The 16,239-nt window shown below is 50.0% G+C and overlaps 2 protein-coding genes across 2 annotated transcripts; both read left to right on the top strand.

Moving 5' to 3' along the window:
- Positions 1-4,551: 4,551 nt before the first annotated feature.
- Positions 4,552-12,041, top strand: LOC101354459 (tubulin alpha-3 chain). The gene is made up of 4 exons (XM_004386181.2): positions 4,552-4,777; positions 5,670-5,818; positions 6,133-6,813; positions 11,745-12,041. The coding sequence occupies exons 1-4, from the start codon at positions 4,657-4,659 to the stop codon at positions 12,039-12,041; spliced, it is 1,248 nt and encodes a 415-aa protein (XP_004386238.1). The 5' UTR covers positions 4,552-4,656.
- Positions 12,042-13,078: 1,037 nt separating this feature from the next.
- On the top strand, positions 13,079-15,422 carry THAP7 (THAP domain containing 7). The gene is made up of 4 exons (XM_004386182.2): positions 13,079-13,326; positions 13,689-13,844; positions 14,403-14,543; positions 14,735-15,422. Exons 1-4 carry the CDS (start codon positions 13,247-13,249, stop codon positions 15,297-15,299), a joined length of 942 nt encoding a protein of 313 aa, XP_004386239.1. The 5' UTR covers positions 13,079-13,246; the 3' UTR covers positions 15,300-15,422.
- The last annotated feature ends 817 nt before the right edge of the window (positions 15,423-16,239 follow it).

Consider the following 16,239-nt stretch of genomic DNA (forward strand, 5'->3'; position numbering starts at 1 on the left):
AATCACATTGTTCCCAATTGTATAAAAAAAAGGTATGTATACATACAGAAAAAGGATTTAAAAAAATCACTGAGCTATTAAAGCTTATCTCTAGGTTGTGGGTTTATGGATGATTTTTATTTTCTTTATACTTTTCTACATTTTCCAAACTTTCTATTCTGAATATACATTACTTTTAAAATCAGAAAATAAATATTACCTTAGAACAGTGAGTGCTCACTTTGGTTAGAGCCCTGAGGGAAAGGGACTCACTTGCCTAGAGAGAAGAGGCAGGGAAAACAACGACCGCCTACCCTTTCCCTAGCTCTCTGCTGCCCTCGCCTATCCCTTCCTCTTGCTGTCAGAGCAATCTATGGGCAGACCTGATGGCACTGTTTAGAGGCTCCCCTAAACCAAACCAGTTGTGGTGGATCTACTCTGACTCATGGCGACCTATGTGTGTCAGAGTAGAGCTGTGCTCTATAGGGTTTTCAGTGGCTGAGTTTTTGGGAGTAGATCACCAGGCCTTTCTTTCAAGGCACCTCTGGGTGGACTTGAACCTCCAACCTTTTAATTGGAGCAAGCACTTTAACCATTTGCACCACCCAGAGGGGTGGGTTCGGGCTCTCCTCTAAGAAGGGGAAGTTAAGGGCCTGCCTTGATCACCCTCTAGGGAGAGGCCAGAGTGAGATGCTGTGTTCTAGTGATGAGTTGGGGTACGCCTGGACTCCTCCCCACTAGCTTTTCCCAGAAGTGAATACACACTGGATTTCAAATCGAGACGATCTTTACAGAACGGAAGAATCAGGTAATTGTTCAAAGGCTCCCCAAATGGGCACTGCACCCTAACCCAGCTTTGTCCTCCTCTGGGCACCCAGGTCCCAGCCCAGGCATCCCTAGTCTCCGGAAACCCACTCCTTCTCACTAAAGGAATCAAGTCCTGCTTGGTTCCCTGGTGCTGGGTGGAAAAGGCCTTTCTCCAAGGCGAAAGGGGCGGAAATGAGAGGGTGCCAGGCCTTTGGGTGAACAGCCACGAGGACCTCAAGGAGGCCGCCATGTTTGCAAAGACCTGAGTAAGCAGTGCGGGGCTGAGCGGGCTGGGACGCCCGGCGAGAACAGAAGCTGTTCTGAGTGAACGACGTAGCCATTCACACGCCGGGGGCGTATGCGAAGTGTAACACCCGGCACCGCACCCGGGATACAACACGACTGCTCTAACCCCACAGACCAAGGGGCCTCGGCAGCTCGGCTGCCCATCTCCTGCGACCCCTTAGCTTTCCCGCCAAGCCCGCATCCAATCAGAAGGCGCCACCGCTCCGCCAGTCAAGATGCGGCCAATCGCTGAGCAGAAGACTGGGGTTGGGCCCGCCCCAGGAAGCTCTGGACCAATGGGAGGCGAGCACCGGCAGGCCAATCCAGGCGGCGCACAGAACAGCAGCGGCAGTTGGGGAAGCGGCTGCGGCGGTTGAGGTGAAGCAGCGGCGTCGGAGGCAGCAGCGGAGCTCACTATGGTAAGACCCTCGCCGGGCCGGGGGATGCAGGCCGGCAATCATTGGCCTGACCCTGAGCACTGCCCCACAGACACCTGGGCAGGAGCGTGGACGAGGTGGCCACGGGAGGTGGCTGGAGGTCAGGCCTGGACAGACAGGCCCGCGGAACCTCGGGGGCGGCCTCGGCGCGAGGCGTGCACCCTGCAGGGCAAGGGAAGGGTGGCCGGGCCTGGGGGCGCCTCGAGGCCTGTGGCCCACAGGGTGACTGGGTGAGTCCACAGGGAGGAACGACGGGCGCAATGACCGTGGTGCTCGAGGGCAGTAGTGACCCTGAGCGTAACTGGGTGAAAGCAGATGGCACAGTGTTGCCGCTACCCAGAAATTGTGTTTTAAGATCCAGGGTGGCAGCAATGTTGTCTGGGGGAGAATTTTTGTTTAAGACAATGCTGATGGCCCTGACTCAGTAGAAAGGGACCAGATGACAATATCTAAGAATAAACAATAGGGTTGGGTTCTTGAAAAGACTTTCTGGTCTCAGGACCCTTCTCTGCACTGTTAAAAATTATTGTTAGGTGCCGTCAAGTCGGTAGCGACACAGTGTGACAGAGTAGAACTACCCCATAGGGTTTTCTAGGCTGTAATCTTTACTGGAGCAAATTGCCAGGTCTTTCTCCCGCAGAGCTGCTGGGTGAGTTCGAACCACCAACCTTTTAATTAACAGTCCAGTGCTTAACCATTGTGCCACCACGGCTCCTTTAAGGACCTCAAAAAGCCTTTGTGTCTGTGGGTTATAGCTATCTATATTTGTCCTGGTGGAAATTAAAACTGAGAAAAATTTAAAGTATTCATTTATTATTTATCCACTTAAAACAACATGTTAACATAAATAATAAAGATTCAGTTTTGAATAACCATCATTTACCAGTTACTCTTTCAAGTGAAAATGGTGGTCCGTGAGAAAAATGGCTAGTGCAGCTAGCAACTCAAACAAATGCACAAGTGCTTTTCCTTGAGACAGTTCTACTGAATGTGGCAAAAGCGTTTTATGTGCACATCCCATTTTCTCACAGTACCCAAGGGTAGAGATTTAATAAAATCAATAATTTTTATTGCTTTATCATGAATATTCCTAAGTGAAACTGATTTTTTTTTTTTTTAATCTGAGTGTATGGTAGGAAGAATGGAATGACCACTGGTACAGTTTGGTGCCACTACTTTGATTTCTTTTTACTGTTGTACCATCAGTGCAACTGTCGACACACTGAAAAGGGCTGATAACATTCTAGTCCTATTAGAAAATTGGTTTTATCTCCAGGTATCTCTTTAAAGGTCCTATTTACCTCTGGGGGACTGGGAACTCCACCATGATTACTTTGAGGACAGTTGCTGGGTAGGGGATTCGTAGAAAGAATGAATCCTTGACAGGAGGAGGCAGAGTTTTATTGTAATGGAAAGGAAGGAGAGGAGATTTGTTTGTAGATTTGGTGACAGAAAGTTGAAGCTTCTGGGTAAGTACAGAGCAAGCTTAACTTCCTGGAAAAGAAAGAGAGGAGTTCTGGAGTTTGAAAAGAAGAGAAGGTTTCAAATAATTTTTTCAGAGAGGAGATAGAACTTACTAAAGAAATGTAAAATTTGATGATCCATATGAGGCTGGCAATGATGAATTTATAGCAGCTTTCTACTGAAAGGTAAGAGTGATTTTCCTGACTACTTTGATTAGGTAATCAGAGATGGAGGTGGCCTTATTGACCACTGAGCTCCTAACCTCCGTTTTGCAAATACAAAAACTGGGTTCACAGTTATAATTAATGATCCTACAAGGGCTGAGTAGTAGAATGTCAAATCAGGCATCCTGTGAAATATAGGGTATCTGGATTTAAATAAGGCAAAACAAATAATATGGATTTGAAAGTGGTGTAGTTGGATGGATTCCAAAGGACTTTTTCCCATAGTGTTGATGACTTCCTTCCCTGGGGGAGCCAGTTCTTGGCATTGGAGAAGTTCAAGCTGGAACTTAATACTCTCTCTGGGATGATGTGGGGAGCTTGCTGCATTGTGTTGATTTTTTATGCTGCTGCCAATTTGAGATTTGGTGCTTGTATAATAGAAAACAGGACTTCAAGTTCTTGGGATTGTAGATTAGAATTTTAGAGTGGGTGGGGGACCTCAAATTTTATTTGATCTCCTCTATGTATTTGTGGTGATGGCTTCTGTAAAATCAAGCAAGTGGTTACTGTCTATATAGTTACGCTCCCAGCAGGAAAGAGATGGTACATTTAAAATCAATATTTTGAGGAGAATCTAAAAAGGTACTATTTACAAAGCTATGGCCAGTGTTTAAGGAAACCCAACAAAGGAGAGTGTGGTATACCAGCACTTGTAACTTTATGAAGACAGCCAACTGTCAGAAGCTGTGGCCTTGATAAAGGTAATCAGCCAACCCACGGCAGTCAGGCAGGGAGGAAGCCAGGAACAAGCACGCTGACCACACTCCTCTAACCTCCCTGTCTCCTGTGGGGGCCGCCATTGGTCAAACTAGCCAGAAGCCAAAGAGAAGGAAGCCCTTGGATGCAGACCACATGGATCAGCATCTGGAGCTGAGAGCTTGGTGGGAATGATGGAGAGAGGCTCTAGAGGGGGAAGCAGAAGAGACCCACACAATGATCACCTGGGCTTGGGGCAGGGTGCCCTGCAGCCTAGTCTGCTTGTCCTTACCCTACTCTATTACCTTATACTTTGGTCAGGACACAATCAAGCACTGGTATATTTGTCAGAAAATCACTGTGATGGTAGGTATAATGTGGAGTTTATTATTGACATAATCTGACTTCCAAGTTATAAAATAATTTTTGGTAGTGCAGATACTTAGATTCTGGGATTAACTGTATAGGAGCTAGAGTGATTTAGAGCAGGTCACTTTTACAAAGTTAAAAGGGTTACATGAGCTTTATGAGAAATAAAATTTGAGAAAGCTGTAGATACTCTGAAGAACTGTAAAAATGTTAATTTATAATGCTTTGCATGCCGTATAGTTTTGAATTGCCTTGAAGGTGAATGAGTTTCCCTTTTGTGTTCTGGTTCACAGCGTGAGTGTATCTCCATCCACGTGGGGCAGGCAGGTGTCCAGATTGGCAATGCCTGCTGGGAGCTGTATTGCCTGGAACATGGAATTCAGCCTGATGGTCAGATGCCAAGTGACAAAACCATCGGCGGCGGGGACGACTCGTTCAACACGTTCTTCAGCGAGACCGGGGCTGGCAAGCACGTGCCCAGGGCAGTGTTTGTGGACCTGGAGCCCACTGTGGTTGGTAGGTCTTCGGACATAAGACAGCAGCTTGCCTAGGTGGTGGGAGAGCTGCACTAAAGCCCCTTTTGTTCACCTTTGAATCCCTTTTTGTAGAAAGGACAGGACTTACAGGCATTATTAGAGGACAAGCTGCAAACGTCAGTGGCTAAATAGTCTGTGGGATGCAGCCTCTAACTTAGGAAGGCCTACTCTGAGGGGAAAGGATGCTGTGCCAGCAGTAGGATAGGCTGACAGGAGAGTCACTCAGGCTACCTCCTCCTAGTTAGTGGCTTATGTAGACTCACCTGCTCAGTGCCGTGGGTGCTGGCTGTGTCCTTAATGCTGTGCACACCGTGCAACAGTCTGGATCTGCATCTTGGGATTAAAAATGTGAGTTAGAAGATTCCTTTGGTTCCTCCAGATTAGAAGCCCAAGGTGGTTTCCAACAAGAGCTGCCAAGAAAGCACCTTTCAGAGGCCACCCAGAGGTGACAGACTGTCACTTTAAAGCTAGTAGGACCAAGGCCACGTATGGGGCCCTGGTGGGACTGCCCCGCAAAAATCACGCTGACCCGGTGACCGTCTGGTATTTAAGGAATTTTTAAATCATACCCTTTGATGCAGCTACAGGTATAAGAGAAGTGTAAGACTTCCTGTGTGCACGTGTGAGAGCTGTATTTCCCTTCACCCGAACTGGTTGTGCTGGCTTTTGTACTGCGAGTTGACTTTACCTCCCTATAGCCATAAACTGCATTTGTGCTTTGTGATTACACAAGGAACAAATTCTATAGGACACTTACGCTGTTGACCTACGAGGAACAGCATCCGCTTGTAGACTTGACTAGTCCCCGAGTCCGTCCATCTTGGTGAGCACAATAAGCTTAGAGGCTCACAGAGCGCATGGTCTCTTTGCAGATGAAGTGCGCACGGGGACCTACCGGCAGCTCTTCCACCCGGAGCAGCTCATCACTGGCAAGGAAGATGCAGCCAATAACTATGCCAGAAGCCATTACACCATCGGCAAAGAGATCGTCGACCTGGTGCTGGACCGGATCCGCAAACTGGTGAGGAGAGGGTGTTGAGGAGGCCTTGTACGAGTGTGGTCCTGGATGAGAGGGCAGGCTCAGCCTGTGAGTGGGAGGTCGTTTTGGCAAAACTTGGGCTGGAATGGTGAGTCCAAGTGCACTTACAAAACTCTTCCTTTAAAGCGTCCATTGCATTACATCCATATATTTTCAGTGTCTTATTTGCTGTTTGTGTAATGATGTTCACTATGGAAGGTTTGAATCTGTATATACCAGAGAGGGAAACGGGCCTGACTAGTGGGGGGTTGGTGGTGGCTGTACAGGCGCGACTCACGTTGTCTGCTGTCTCTCAGGCGGATCTGTGCACGGGCCTGCAGGGCTTCCTCATCTTCCACAGCTTCGGGGGAGGCACCGGCTCGGGGTTTGCGTCTCTGCTCATGGAGCGGCTCTCAGTGGACTATGGCAAGAAGTCCAAGCTGGAGTTTGCCATTTACCCGGCACCCCAGGTCTCCACGGCCATGGTCGAGCCCTACAACTCCATCCTGACCACCCACACGACCCTGGAGCATTCCGACTGTGCCTTCATGGTGGACAATGAAGCCATCTATGACATCTGTCGGCGTAACCTCGACATTGAGCGGCCCACGTACACCAACCTCAACCGTCTGATTGGGCAGATCGTGTCCTCCATCACAGCCTCCCTGCGATTCGATGGGGCCCTGAACGTGGACCTGACGGAATTCCAGACCAACCTGGTCCCGTACCCCCGCATCCACTTCCCCCTGGCCACCTACGCCCCAGTCATCTCTGCTGAGAAGGCCTACCACGAGCAGCTCTCCGTGGCCGAGATTACCAACGCCTGCTTCGAGCCGGCCAACCAGATGGTCAAGTGTGACCCTCGCCACGGCAAGTACATGGCCTGCTGCATGCTGTACCGGGGGGATGTGGTCCCCAAAGATGTCAATGCAGCCATCGCCACCATCAAGACCAAGCGCACCATCCAGTTTGTAGATTGGTGCCCAACTGGATTTAAGGTAGGAGTGGGTGGTAGTCACTGTACCTGCAGATCCTGCAAGATAATGCTGTCCCCAGAACCCCACCCTCTGGGGAGATGGTCCCTGTTCCATGGCAGCTAAGCCACAGGGGGAACAAATTTAGAAAATGATTTGCTAAGAGCCTTATACTTTACCAATGATTTTATGTGCCTTTATTTCTTAAAATGACTCTGGACACTTCACTGGGCAATATTACCATACCTTACACTAGATGACTGAGGTGGGACAGCTTTAAGGTCTAAACATCTGGTTGCAGTTCCTGGGTCTGTCCTCCACATCACTCTACTGCTCACTTTAGAGATTTCTCAGTCCTTTTGGTATTTTTGTGTGTGTGTGTTAGAAATGGTGCTTTTTAGACTTTTCATCTGGTGTTACTCTATGTTAGGCAACACATAGGTTTCTGTAAATAGATTGAAATTAAAATTCATTATGCAGAGTTGACTGGAGGTGAGGGCCAGGTCACGGCAGTTTCTCTAAACCTGTCTGGGGACACTGCCTGGGACACATCACACAATACTTAGGTGGCTCCTTCAGCCATCTTCAGTCTCTCAATGAAATGTCTACCAAGAGAAAAACATGTACTTTGAAGCCAGATTTTAGAATGTCAGACTTTCAGACCCATTGTGATTACCAGGCTAAGTACCTTAGCCACACCTTTGTTCGTTAGCTTTGTTACCTCCTTTGTTAAAAGCCCTTGTCCACAGTTGGTTTACTGCATTAGACAAAGCTTCAGCATGGATGGTAAGCTATGGACCTCACATTTGTAAGCACCAATGAGACCCTAAGGTGTTGGAGAGTTACAGATTCTGGGGTCACTCCCTCATTCCAGATTGAAAATGACATGAGAAAGCAGCAGGAATATGTCTTTTTCCATTTGCAGTGGCCTTAGCTTTACTGACTATACACAACTTGTTGAACTTGTCTGGCCCTCTGTCAGCCCCACTTTAAGACAGGCTGAAGCCCATCACCTCTGTGGGTTTATTTTTAATTTAAAGTGACTGGCAGAAAAGGGTAAAATCTACAGCAGATTTCACTGACCTGAATGTATCCATTAAATCTTATATACAAGGTTTGCAGACCTTGGAGGTTACAGGTAGGTAATGAAATTCCATGTGTCTAATTACCAAGCCTCTCAATTGGAACAGACATTTTTCTTCCTGTGTGACTTTGGAAGAGAAGAACATCCAAGGCCCTCAGCTGGGAGGCACTGTGGGAGGTGTGTGCTATTGTCTGGGTTTCTGCTTGACTGAGTCTCTGGCTCTTGTGAGCCAGTAGCAAGGCCAGCCTATAGGGCCAGTACAGGAAGTCTCAGTCCCTCCTGTCCCCACAGAAAAGTCCAGACCCAGATGAATCTCTGCTGTGAGGTTTTTCTTGTCAGTCTGAGTGTGATTTCACCATATATTCTTTAACAACCATTTGCTCAGGACACATTGTCAAGGAGTCTTTTCAGTGTTTAAAAATGTTTATTATAACATATATGTGGTAAAATATTAAAAGTGTAGAAGGCTGAAAAACTGAGGTCCTCTTCCCCCTCCCAGAGCTTTTTTATCCTTCAAGAGATGGCCAACAGACACAGCCCAAGGATGCACTTTCCTTTCGAGTAGCTTACAGATTAAACTCACTACACATACGTGGTCATAAAGACTAGAAAGATGGTAACACTCCCACTTGGAAAGGTCGGCTGGCCTTAGAGCTACAGGGCATCCCTAGGTCAGAGTGAGAAATCCCCTGTGTCCTTCTCTCTGTCACTCCCTACTCTTCTGGAGACTAGCTGCTGCTTGCCCATTGGGGTGGAGCAGGGCAGGGTCACCACCTCAGCACGTTCCTTGGTGTTTATCCTCCAGTATGCTGTTCGCCTGGCCATCTAAGGTGTGAACCTGTGTCTGTTACTATGTTGGTTTAAGCATAAGCATAATTACATAGAATTCTTCAACTTGCTTTATTCTTTTTTGGCTTTAAAGAACAGTTCTGGAGACTGAAAGTCAATTAGGGTCTTGACTGTGTCAGTTACTTCTTTGGGCCTTTCTCCTAGTTTCTGGTGTCTGCCAGCAGTCCTTGTTCCTTTGATTGTAGACAGGCCTTCACATGGCCTGTGTGTCTCTCTATCTAGTCTGCTTTTTTTATAAGACACCACTCAGAAATGATTAGGTTTAAGACCCACACTACTTTGGTATGGCCTCATTAACACAACAAAAGAAAACATCTGTTTCCAAACAGATCATATTTACAGGTACAGGGGTTAGGACTTCTACATTTCTTTTTTGGGAACACAATTCAATCATAACATTAGGTTTCAGAATAGTGAGGTGGTTAAGTGCTCAAATGCCAGTGTCTGGCCAGCCAGTATCTGAACTTTGGCTCTACCACTCAAGGCTCTGTGACCTTGAGCAGGCGACTGATCCATCCTCTCTGATCCTCCCTAAGAAATGGGGAAAACAGTTACTACCCATCTCCACGAATGGCACGAGGATTAATTGGTTATTATGAACACTGGTAGGTCAAGCTCAGCACCTGGGCACATACAGGTGCTTTACTTTTTACTTAACAATGTACCTTAGAGAGTACAGAGTTCTTTTTAATGATCATAGATGGTGTTTTACTGTATAATTCTTGATGATGTTGTTAGTTGCAGACTCTGACTCATGGCAACGTTATGTTCAACAGAACAAAATGTTACCTGGTCCTTCATCATCCTCACAGTCACCAGCATGTTCGAGTCCATCTTTATGGCTACTATGATAATCCATCTCACTGAGGGCATCCCTCGCCCTCACTGGCCCTCCACTTCACCAAACATAATATCCTCCTCCAGCAGTTGATCCCTCTTGATAACATCCAAAGCAAGCGAGTCGGATTATGTTCTTTTGTGATCCATAAGGTTTTTATTGGCTAATTTTCAGAAGTAGATCACCAGGCCTGCCTTTCTTTCTAGTCTCTTAATCTGGATGCTCTGCTGAAAACTCCATGGGTGACGCTGCTGGTATTTGAAATACTGGTTGGCATAACTTCTAGTAACATACAAGCCACCACAGCATGACAAACTGACAGATGATAATTTAACTAATTCCCTATGATAGACGTTAGCTTTGAGCAGGGCTTCGAACCGGTTTGGAACTGTTCAGTAATTGCTGGCTTAAATTAGGGCAGCGTATGTGTTGCATAGCAGTCAAATCTGTTGCCTGTCGCATTTTGATCCAGTGCCCTGCTCAAAGATGGCATCCCAACAACGCTGCTTTGAATGTGTGTCACTTTCCACAGTCCTGCCAGTAATCCAGTCTCCCACATGGATCCTGAAAGTTTCAGGAGACATGCTTTTCTGTTAAAAGGTGAGCTTGGAGAACTTTAGTTCAAGGTTTGAAAAGCGTCTCAAGGAGTCCTCTGGTCTCAGTGGTCCAGTTAATCTGGCTGTTTTTATGAATTTGAGTTTTGTTCTGCATTTTTCTCCCATTCAACCAGGATCATCAGTTGTAGCTGGGCACTGTCTAGTTTTTCTGGTCTCGGGGTAGTTGCCATCATGCTCGTGTAGGCTATCAGTCTTATAGACTTGTTTCTTTTCTGTGATTTTGGCTACCTTCTTACTCTTTTGCTCCTGACAAGTAGAGACCAGTAGTTGTATCTTAGATGGCCACTTGCAAGCTTTTAAGACCCTAGATGCTACTCACTTCTCTAGGATACAGAACATGAACTTTGTGAACTATATCATGCCAATTGACTGAGTTGTCCCATGAGACTAAGGTCCTATTCCTTCAAACCTAGAAAAACAGTCTTGCAAGATGTTTAGTTATGTTTGAGAAGTATCTGTAATTGTGTCTTCTTTGAATATATGTGCCTGCACACACATATCTGTACTTACATGTACATATAGATACTACTATCTTTGTACACTTATGTATACACTCGTACCAATCTATATAACTATATGCCTATAGATATACATATGTAACCATATGCTCGTTTTTTGGTCGTTTTTGTTGTGTCTACAGGTAATCATTTAAACTGGGCCCACAGCTTTAATTTTTTTAAAGTATCTTTTTTTTGTTTATTTTTGTAGTTTAAATGGAAGTTTACATTTCAAGTTCGTTTCTCATACAAAAATTTATACAGACATTGTTATGTGACCCTAATTGCTCTCCCTATACTGTAATAGCACACTCCTCCTTTCCACCCCCGATTTCCCATGTCCATTAAACCAGCTCCTGACCCTCTCTGCCTTCTCATCTCACCTCCAGGGAGAAGCTGCCCCTTTAGTCTCACATATCTACTTGAGCTAAGAAGCACAATTCACGAGTATCATTTTACGTCCCACAGTCCAGTCCAATCTTTGTCTGAAGAGTTGGCCTTGAGAATTGTTTTAGTTCTGGGTTGACAGAGTCCGGGGGCCATGCTTTTCCGGGGTTCCTCCAGTCTCAGTCAGACCATTAAGTCTGGTCTTTTTACTAAAATTTGAGTTTTGCACCCCACCTTTCTTCTGCTCCATCAGGGACTCTCTTTTGTGTTCCCTGTCAGGGCAGTCATTGGTGATAACCAGGCACCATGTAGTTCTTCTGGTCTCAGGCTGATGAAGTCTCTGGTTGATGTGGCCCTTTCTGTCTCTTGGGCTAATACTTCCCTTGTGTCTTTGGTGTTCTTCATTCTCCTTTACTCCAGATGTTTGGGACCAATTGATGCATGTTAGATGGCCGCTTGCTAGCTTTTAAGACCCCAGATGCCACTCACCTAAGTAGGATGCAGAACATTTTCTTAATAAACTTTGTTATGCCAATTGACCTAGATGTCCCCTGAAAGCATGGTCCCCAGACCCCCGCCTCTGCTACTCAGTCCCTTGAAGTGTTTGATTGTATTCAGGAAATTTCTTATAAGCTATCATTTCTGAGACCAGTATAAACTTTTATCTTCCCCTTGTCTGACAGGTGGGTATCAACTACCAGCCCCCCACCGTTGTCCCGGGGGGAGACCTGGCCAAGGTGCAGCGCGCCGTGTGCATGCTGAGCAATACCACGGCCATCGCCGAGGCCTGGGCTCGCCTCGACCACAAGTTCGACCTCATGTATGCCAAGCGCGCCTTCGTGCATTGGTATGTGGGGGAAGGCATGGAGGAAGGGGAGTTCTCCGAGGCCCGGGAGGACCTGGCAGCGCTGGAGAAGGATTATGAAGAGGTGGGCGTGGACTCTGTGGAAGCAGAGGCCGAGGAAGGGGAAGAATACTAGATGGAGTGCGGCAGGTAGCCATTTATTTGTATCTCCCCCACTATGATATTACAGATTTACCTATTAAAATTTCTGTATTGAGGCATCTCCTGTCCCTTGTGCTTCATTTGACAAAATTTCCCATCCAGATACCTGCCTTTTCCAAGTAGATTTCTGGAGGGAAAACATCCGTTTGTTTCCTTTCAAAAGGACAGATATTATCAAGCATGTCTGTGCACATTTAACTGGTTATATACATTAACTCCAAGAAAGGCTTCAAAACGTTTGGTTGAGGGAATTAGAAAAATGCTTTATTTCAAATATTTTAAACATTAAGTCTTCAGCTCTCCGTACTTGGTGTTCTTTGGCAAATAAAACAGTCATGTTTTTTTCACCCAAAGAAAGCTTTCTGAAATCATGGAGTGACTTTTCACCCCGTGTCTTTGTGGGGGTGGTGGGGCAGCCCCGGCCAGCTGCTCCTCCAGGGCAGCGCAGGCCCAGTTCTGAAACTCCATTTTTCCCAAATGTCTCACGTTCCTGGCCGACACTGCCACAGTAGACCTTCAGCCCATCACACTTTCCTATAATCAGTGGTTGCCGCTCAATCGCTCAACCCACTTGGGGCATCTGCCCCTGAAGTCCTTGTCCTAGTATCCAGGAGTAAGTTTTGAGCACTGGTGTTTGCCAGGTTGTTCTGTGCAAGCATCCCGGCCACTTGTCATTGGGGTTTCTTTTGTGCAGTTAGGGACCCTCGGGGCAGGCGGCTCGGCCGACTCTCAGCTCTCGTGGGTCCCGGCGCACGTAGCTGTGCGCCCCAGAGCTGGCTAGTAGTCGCAGTGACGCGCCCCTTGATCTGCGCCCGGCAGCTTACACACCAGCGCTCGCACTGAAAACAACACAGGACAAGTTTGCGGCGCAGGCCGCTCCCACTCGCCAGCTAGCCACGCCCCCTTCCCGTCCAGCCCGCAGCCGAGCGCCGCACGCGCCCGCTCCCGCGTCTCTATGGTACAAACTTCCGCCGCGCGCGAACCATCGCGAGACTTCGGCTGCGCAGCAATGGGGAGACTGTGACTGCAGCTGACAGGAGTCCAGAAGCCGGGCTGGGGCGAGATCGGGCCGGGGGAGCCCGGACAAGCCAGGGCCCCTGGAGCGGAGCGGCGGTTGGGGCGCGAGGCCCCTCCGGGCCCGGACAGACGCCCTTGCCCAAGCTCCTGCCTCTCCCCCAGATGCCGCGTCACTGTTCCGCCGCCGGCTGCTGCACACGGGACACGCGCGAAACGCGCAACCGCGGCATCTCCTTCCACAGGTCAGCGCGCGTGCGTATGTGCTGGACTCGCGCGCCGCTTTGGGCGCGGACTGCGCATGCGCTCCGGGCCTTCCTCTGGCTGGGGCGAGGCTTGAACTCTAGGGTGTGAGAGGATGAAGGGGGCGGTGCCGGTGGGACCGAGATCTATAAGGGAAGAAAGGGGCGGGAGATTTGGGCCCTCTGCTCCCTGACTCTCACCGCTAGATGACGCCGAACTAGCTGTCCTCGAGGCTTCACTCCGTGTCCGGGCGGGCAGCGCTCCCCGGCGCTGTGCGCAGTGCCAGCTCTTCCTGCCCAGGGCCCCGGGCGGCATGAGCCCGCGCGGCGGGCGGCTCGGCGCTCAGGGGTGTGTGGCTCCGCAGACTTCCCAAGAAGGACAACCCGCGACGAGGCTTGTGGTTGGCCAACTGCCAGCGGCTGGACCCGAGCGGCCAGGGCCTGTGGGACCCGGCATCGGAGTACATCTACTTCTGCTCCAAGCACTTCGAGGAGAACTGCTTCGAGCTGGTGGGAATCAGGTGGGCCTCCTCGCGGGCAGCTGGGGTCGGGTGTGGGGTGTAGGTGTGGGGTGTGGGTGTGGGAGAAGCCGGGTGGAGGGTGGCCGATGAGGAGGGCCCTGGAAGAGTGGCCTGAGGACAGTCTGCGAGTCAGATGAGGCTCCAAGGGCGGTTTGGCTTTGTCCCACCTATTTCCTCTTCTAACAAATGAAGACAGGATCACCGCCCCAGTGACGCAGAGAAAAAGCATTAGCTCTTCCAGAGGGTGTTCTTCAGAACGTCAGCCCTCCCAGCAAACCCACAGATAAAAGAACCCCTTGTGCTGATCAACCCAGCCCTGCTGGGGAGCCTCTCACCACATTAGCTCCAAGGAGGCCTGCAGGGAAGACATTGTCTAACTACCTGACCTTGCATTCCGCAGACTTCCAATTTGCACCTTTGCCTTCCAGCCTCCTATAGCACTGGTGTCCAGGGACCCTGCTCGGGGGTGCTGGTGGATGTGCCGGCCCCGCGCCCAAGGCAGGTCCGTCTATGGGGGCAGCATCTGTTCTCAGCTCATCCAGGCTGCTTTTCCCACAGCGGGTATCACAGGCTGAAAGAGGGGGCAGTCCCCACGATATTTGAGTCTTTCTCCAAGTTGCGTCGGACGTGCAAGACTAAGGGGCGCGGATACCCACCTGGCCCTCCTGACGTCAGCCGGCTACAGAGATGCAGGAAGCGGTATGTGCTACAGGTGGGGGGATGCCCCACTCCACCCCCTTACCGCAATCTGAGGGGCTGGGTTTTGGGGTGTTTGCCAGTATTCTGAGAGCAGTTATCTAAGCCCAGGTGTGGGATGGGGGCGGAGGGGGCTAGTGAAATGGGGTCTGGTGCAGCCTTAGCCTGGCTTGTCAGGCTCTTTCTCTCCCCAGCTGCTCTGAGGGCCGAGGACCCACAACTCCATTTTCTCCATCTCCACCTACTGACATCCCCTGCTTTCCTGTGGAAGAGGCTTCGGCACCTGCGGCTTTGCCGACCTCTCCAGTTGGGAGGCTGGAGCCTGGCCTCAGCAGCCCCTTCTCAGATCTCCTGGGGCCCCTGGGCGCCCAGGCAGATGAAGCAGGCTGCAGTGCCCAGCCTTCTCCACAGTGTGAGCCGGAGCGGCAGCCCTCCCCTCTCGAGCCTCGGCCTGTCTCCCCTTCGGCCTACATGCTGCGCCTGCCACCCCCTGCAGGAGCCTACATCCAGAATGAGCACAGCTATCAGGTGGGCAGTGCTCTGCTCTGGAAGCGGCGGGCGGAAGCGGCCCTCGATGCCCTGGACAAAGCCCAGCGCCAGCTGCAGGCCTGCAAGCGACGGGAGCAGCGGCTGCGGCTGCGCCTCACCAAGCTGCAGCAGGAGCGGGCGCGGGAGAAGCGGGCACAGGCTGACGCCCGCCAGACTCTGAAGGAGCACGTGCAGGACTTTGCCATGCAGCTGGGCAGCAGCTTGGCCTGAGGGACGGGCACTGACGGAGGGGCAGTACCAGCCTTCTCTTCCCTCTGATTCTGCCCAAGAGGGACCTGAACTGAGCTGCATCCGCCAGACCTGACCAGATGCCATAATAAAGTGGATACTAGAACAAGGCCTGCTGTCTGGCTCCGATGGGGCTGGGGACCCTCCTTGGGTCTCAGGCTCATTCCCCAAAAAATGGCCACTGGTCAGTGGGCTGGAAGCCCTTGCAGCTCCCAGAAGGCGCAGACACTGGAGCCTAAGCTCTTGCCTGCCTGGACCAGAAACCCCAGTCTTCTGTTCTTCCTTGGGGCTGTACAGGTGGACAGGTAGAAGGCCACCACTGGATGGATATCTGGTACCTGCCCCCACCCTGTACCCCACAGGAGTCCCTGAAGGGACCCAAACCAACAACCCAACTGCCATCAATTCAGTTCCAACTTATAGCAACCCCATAGGGTTTCCAAGGCTGTAAATCTCTACAGAAGCAGATTGCCACATCTTTCTCCCGCAGAGCCACTGGTGGTTTGAAACCACTGACCTTTCAGTTAGCAGTTGATCACTTTAACCACTGTGCTACCAGAGTACCTTTCTGAAGAGACAGAGTGATATAATGGCCAAGGCAGCCCCAGGCATCTTATCCTTGGGACTTGAAACAGCCTTGACATAAGCAAGCTGGCCCCTCTGGAAATGCTCACAAAACGCAGTCCAGACTCCACTCCTTTGCACGGATGCCCCACCTTCTGTCCACAAGCTAGCCTACCTGCTGGTTAGCAGGGCAAGCACCATGTGGACCTGGCACAGCACTGGGTCCCAGCCTCCAGGCCAGCCCCTACTCCCCACTGGGACCTCTCTCCAAGACACAGGTAGTGATGACACCCACCTATCGCATGGGCTGCTGTTCTGGGCAGGTAGCGAGGACCCCGCAGTGGCCTTTCTCATTCCT

Source organism: Trichechus manatus, unplaced genomic scaffold, assembly GCF_000243295.1.
Source record: "Trichechus manatus latirostris isolate Lorelei unplaced genomic scaffold, TriManLat1.0 scaffold00157, whole genome shotgun sequence".
In the NCBI taxonomy this organism is placed as follows: domain Eukaryota; kingdom Metazoa; phylum Chordata; class Mammalia; order Sirenia; family Trichechidae; genus Trichechus; species Trichechus manatus.

Bases quoted from the DNA above. Each gene is read 5' to 3' on its own strand.
- LOC101354459 (XM_004386181.2), top strand. From the start codon at position 4,657: ATGCCAAGTGACAAAACCATCGGCGGCGGGGACGACTCGTTCAACACG. The intron at 4,778-5,669 runs GTAGGTCTTCGG...GTCTCTTTGCAG, and splicing joins CCTGGAGCCCACTGTGGTTG to ATGAAGTGCGCACGGGGACC. The intron at 5,819-6,132 runs GTGAGGAGAGGG...GCTGTCTCTCAG, and splicing joins TGGACCGGATCCGCAAACTG to GCGGATCTGTGCACGGGCCT.
- THAP7 (XM_004386182.2), top strand. From the start codon at position 13,247: ATGCCGCGTCACTGTTCCGCCGCCGGCTGCTGCACACGGGACACGCGC. The intron at 13,845-14,402 runs GTGGGCCTCCTC...CTTTTCCCACAG, and splicing joins TTCGAGCTGGTGGGAATCAG to CGGGTATCACAGGCTGAAAG. The intron at 14,544-14,734 runs GTATGTGCTACA...TTCTCTCCCCAG, and splicing joins CTACAGAGATGCAGGAAGCG to CTGCTCTGAGGGCCGAGGAC.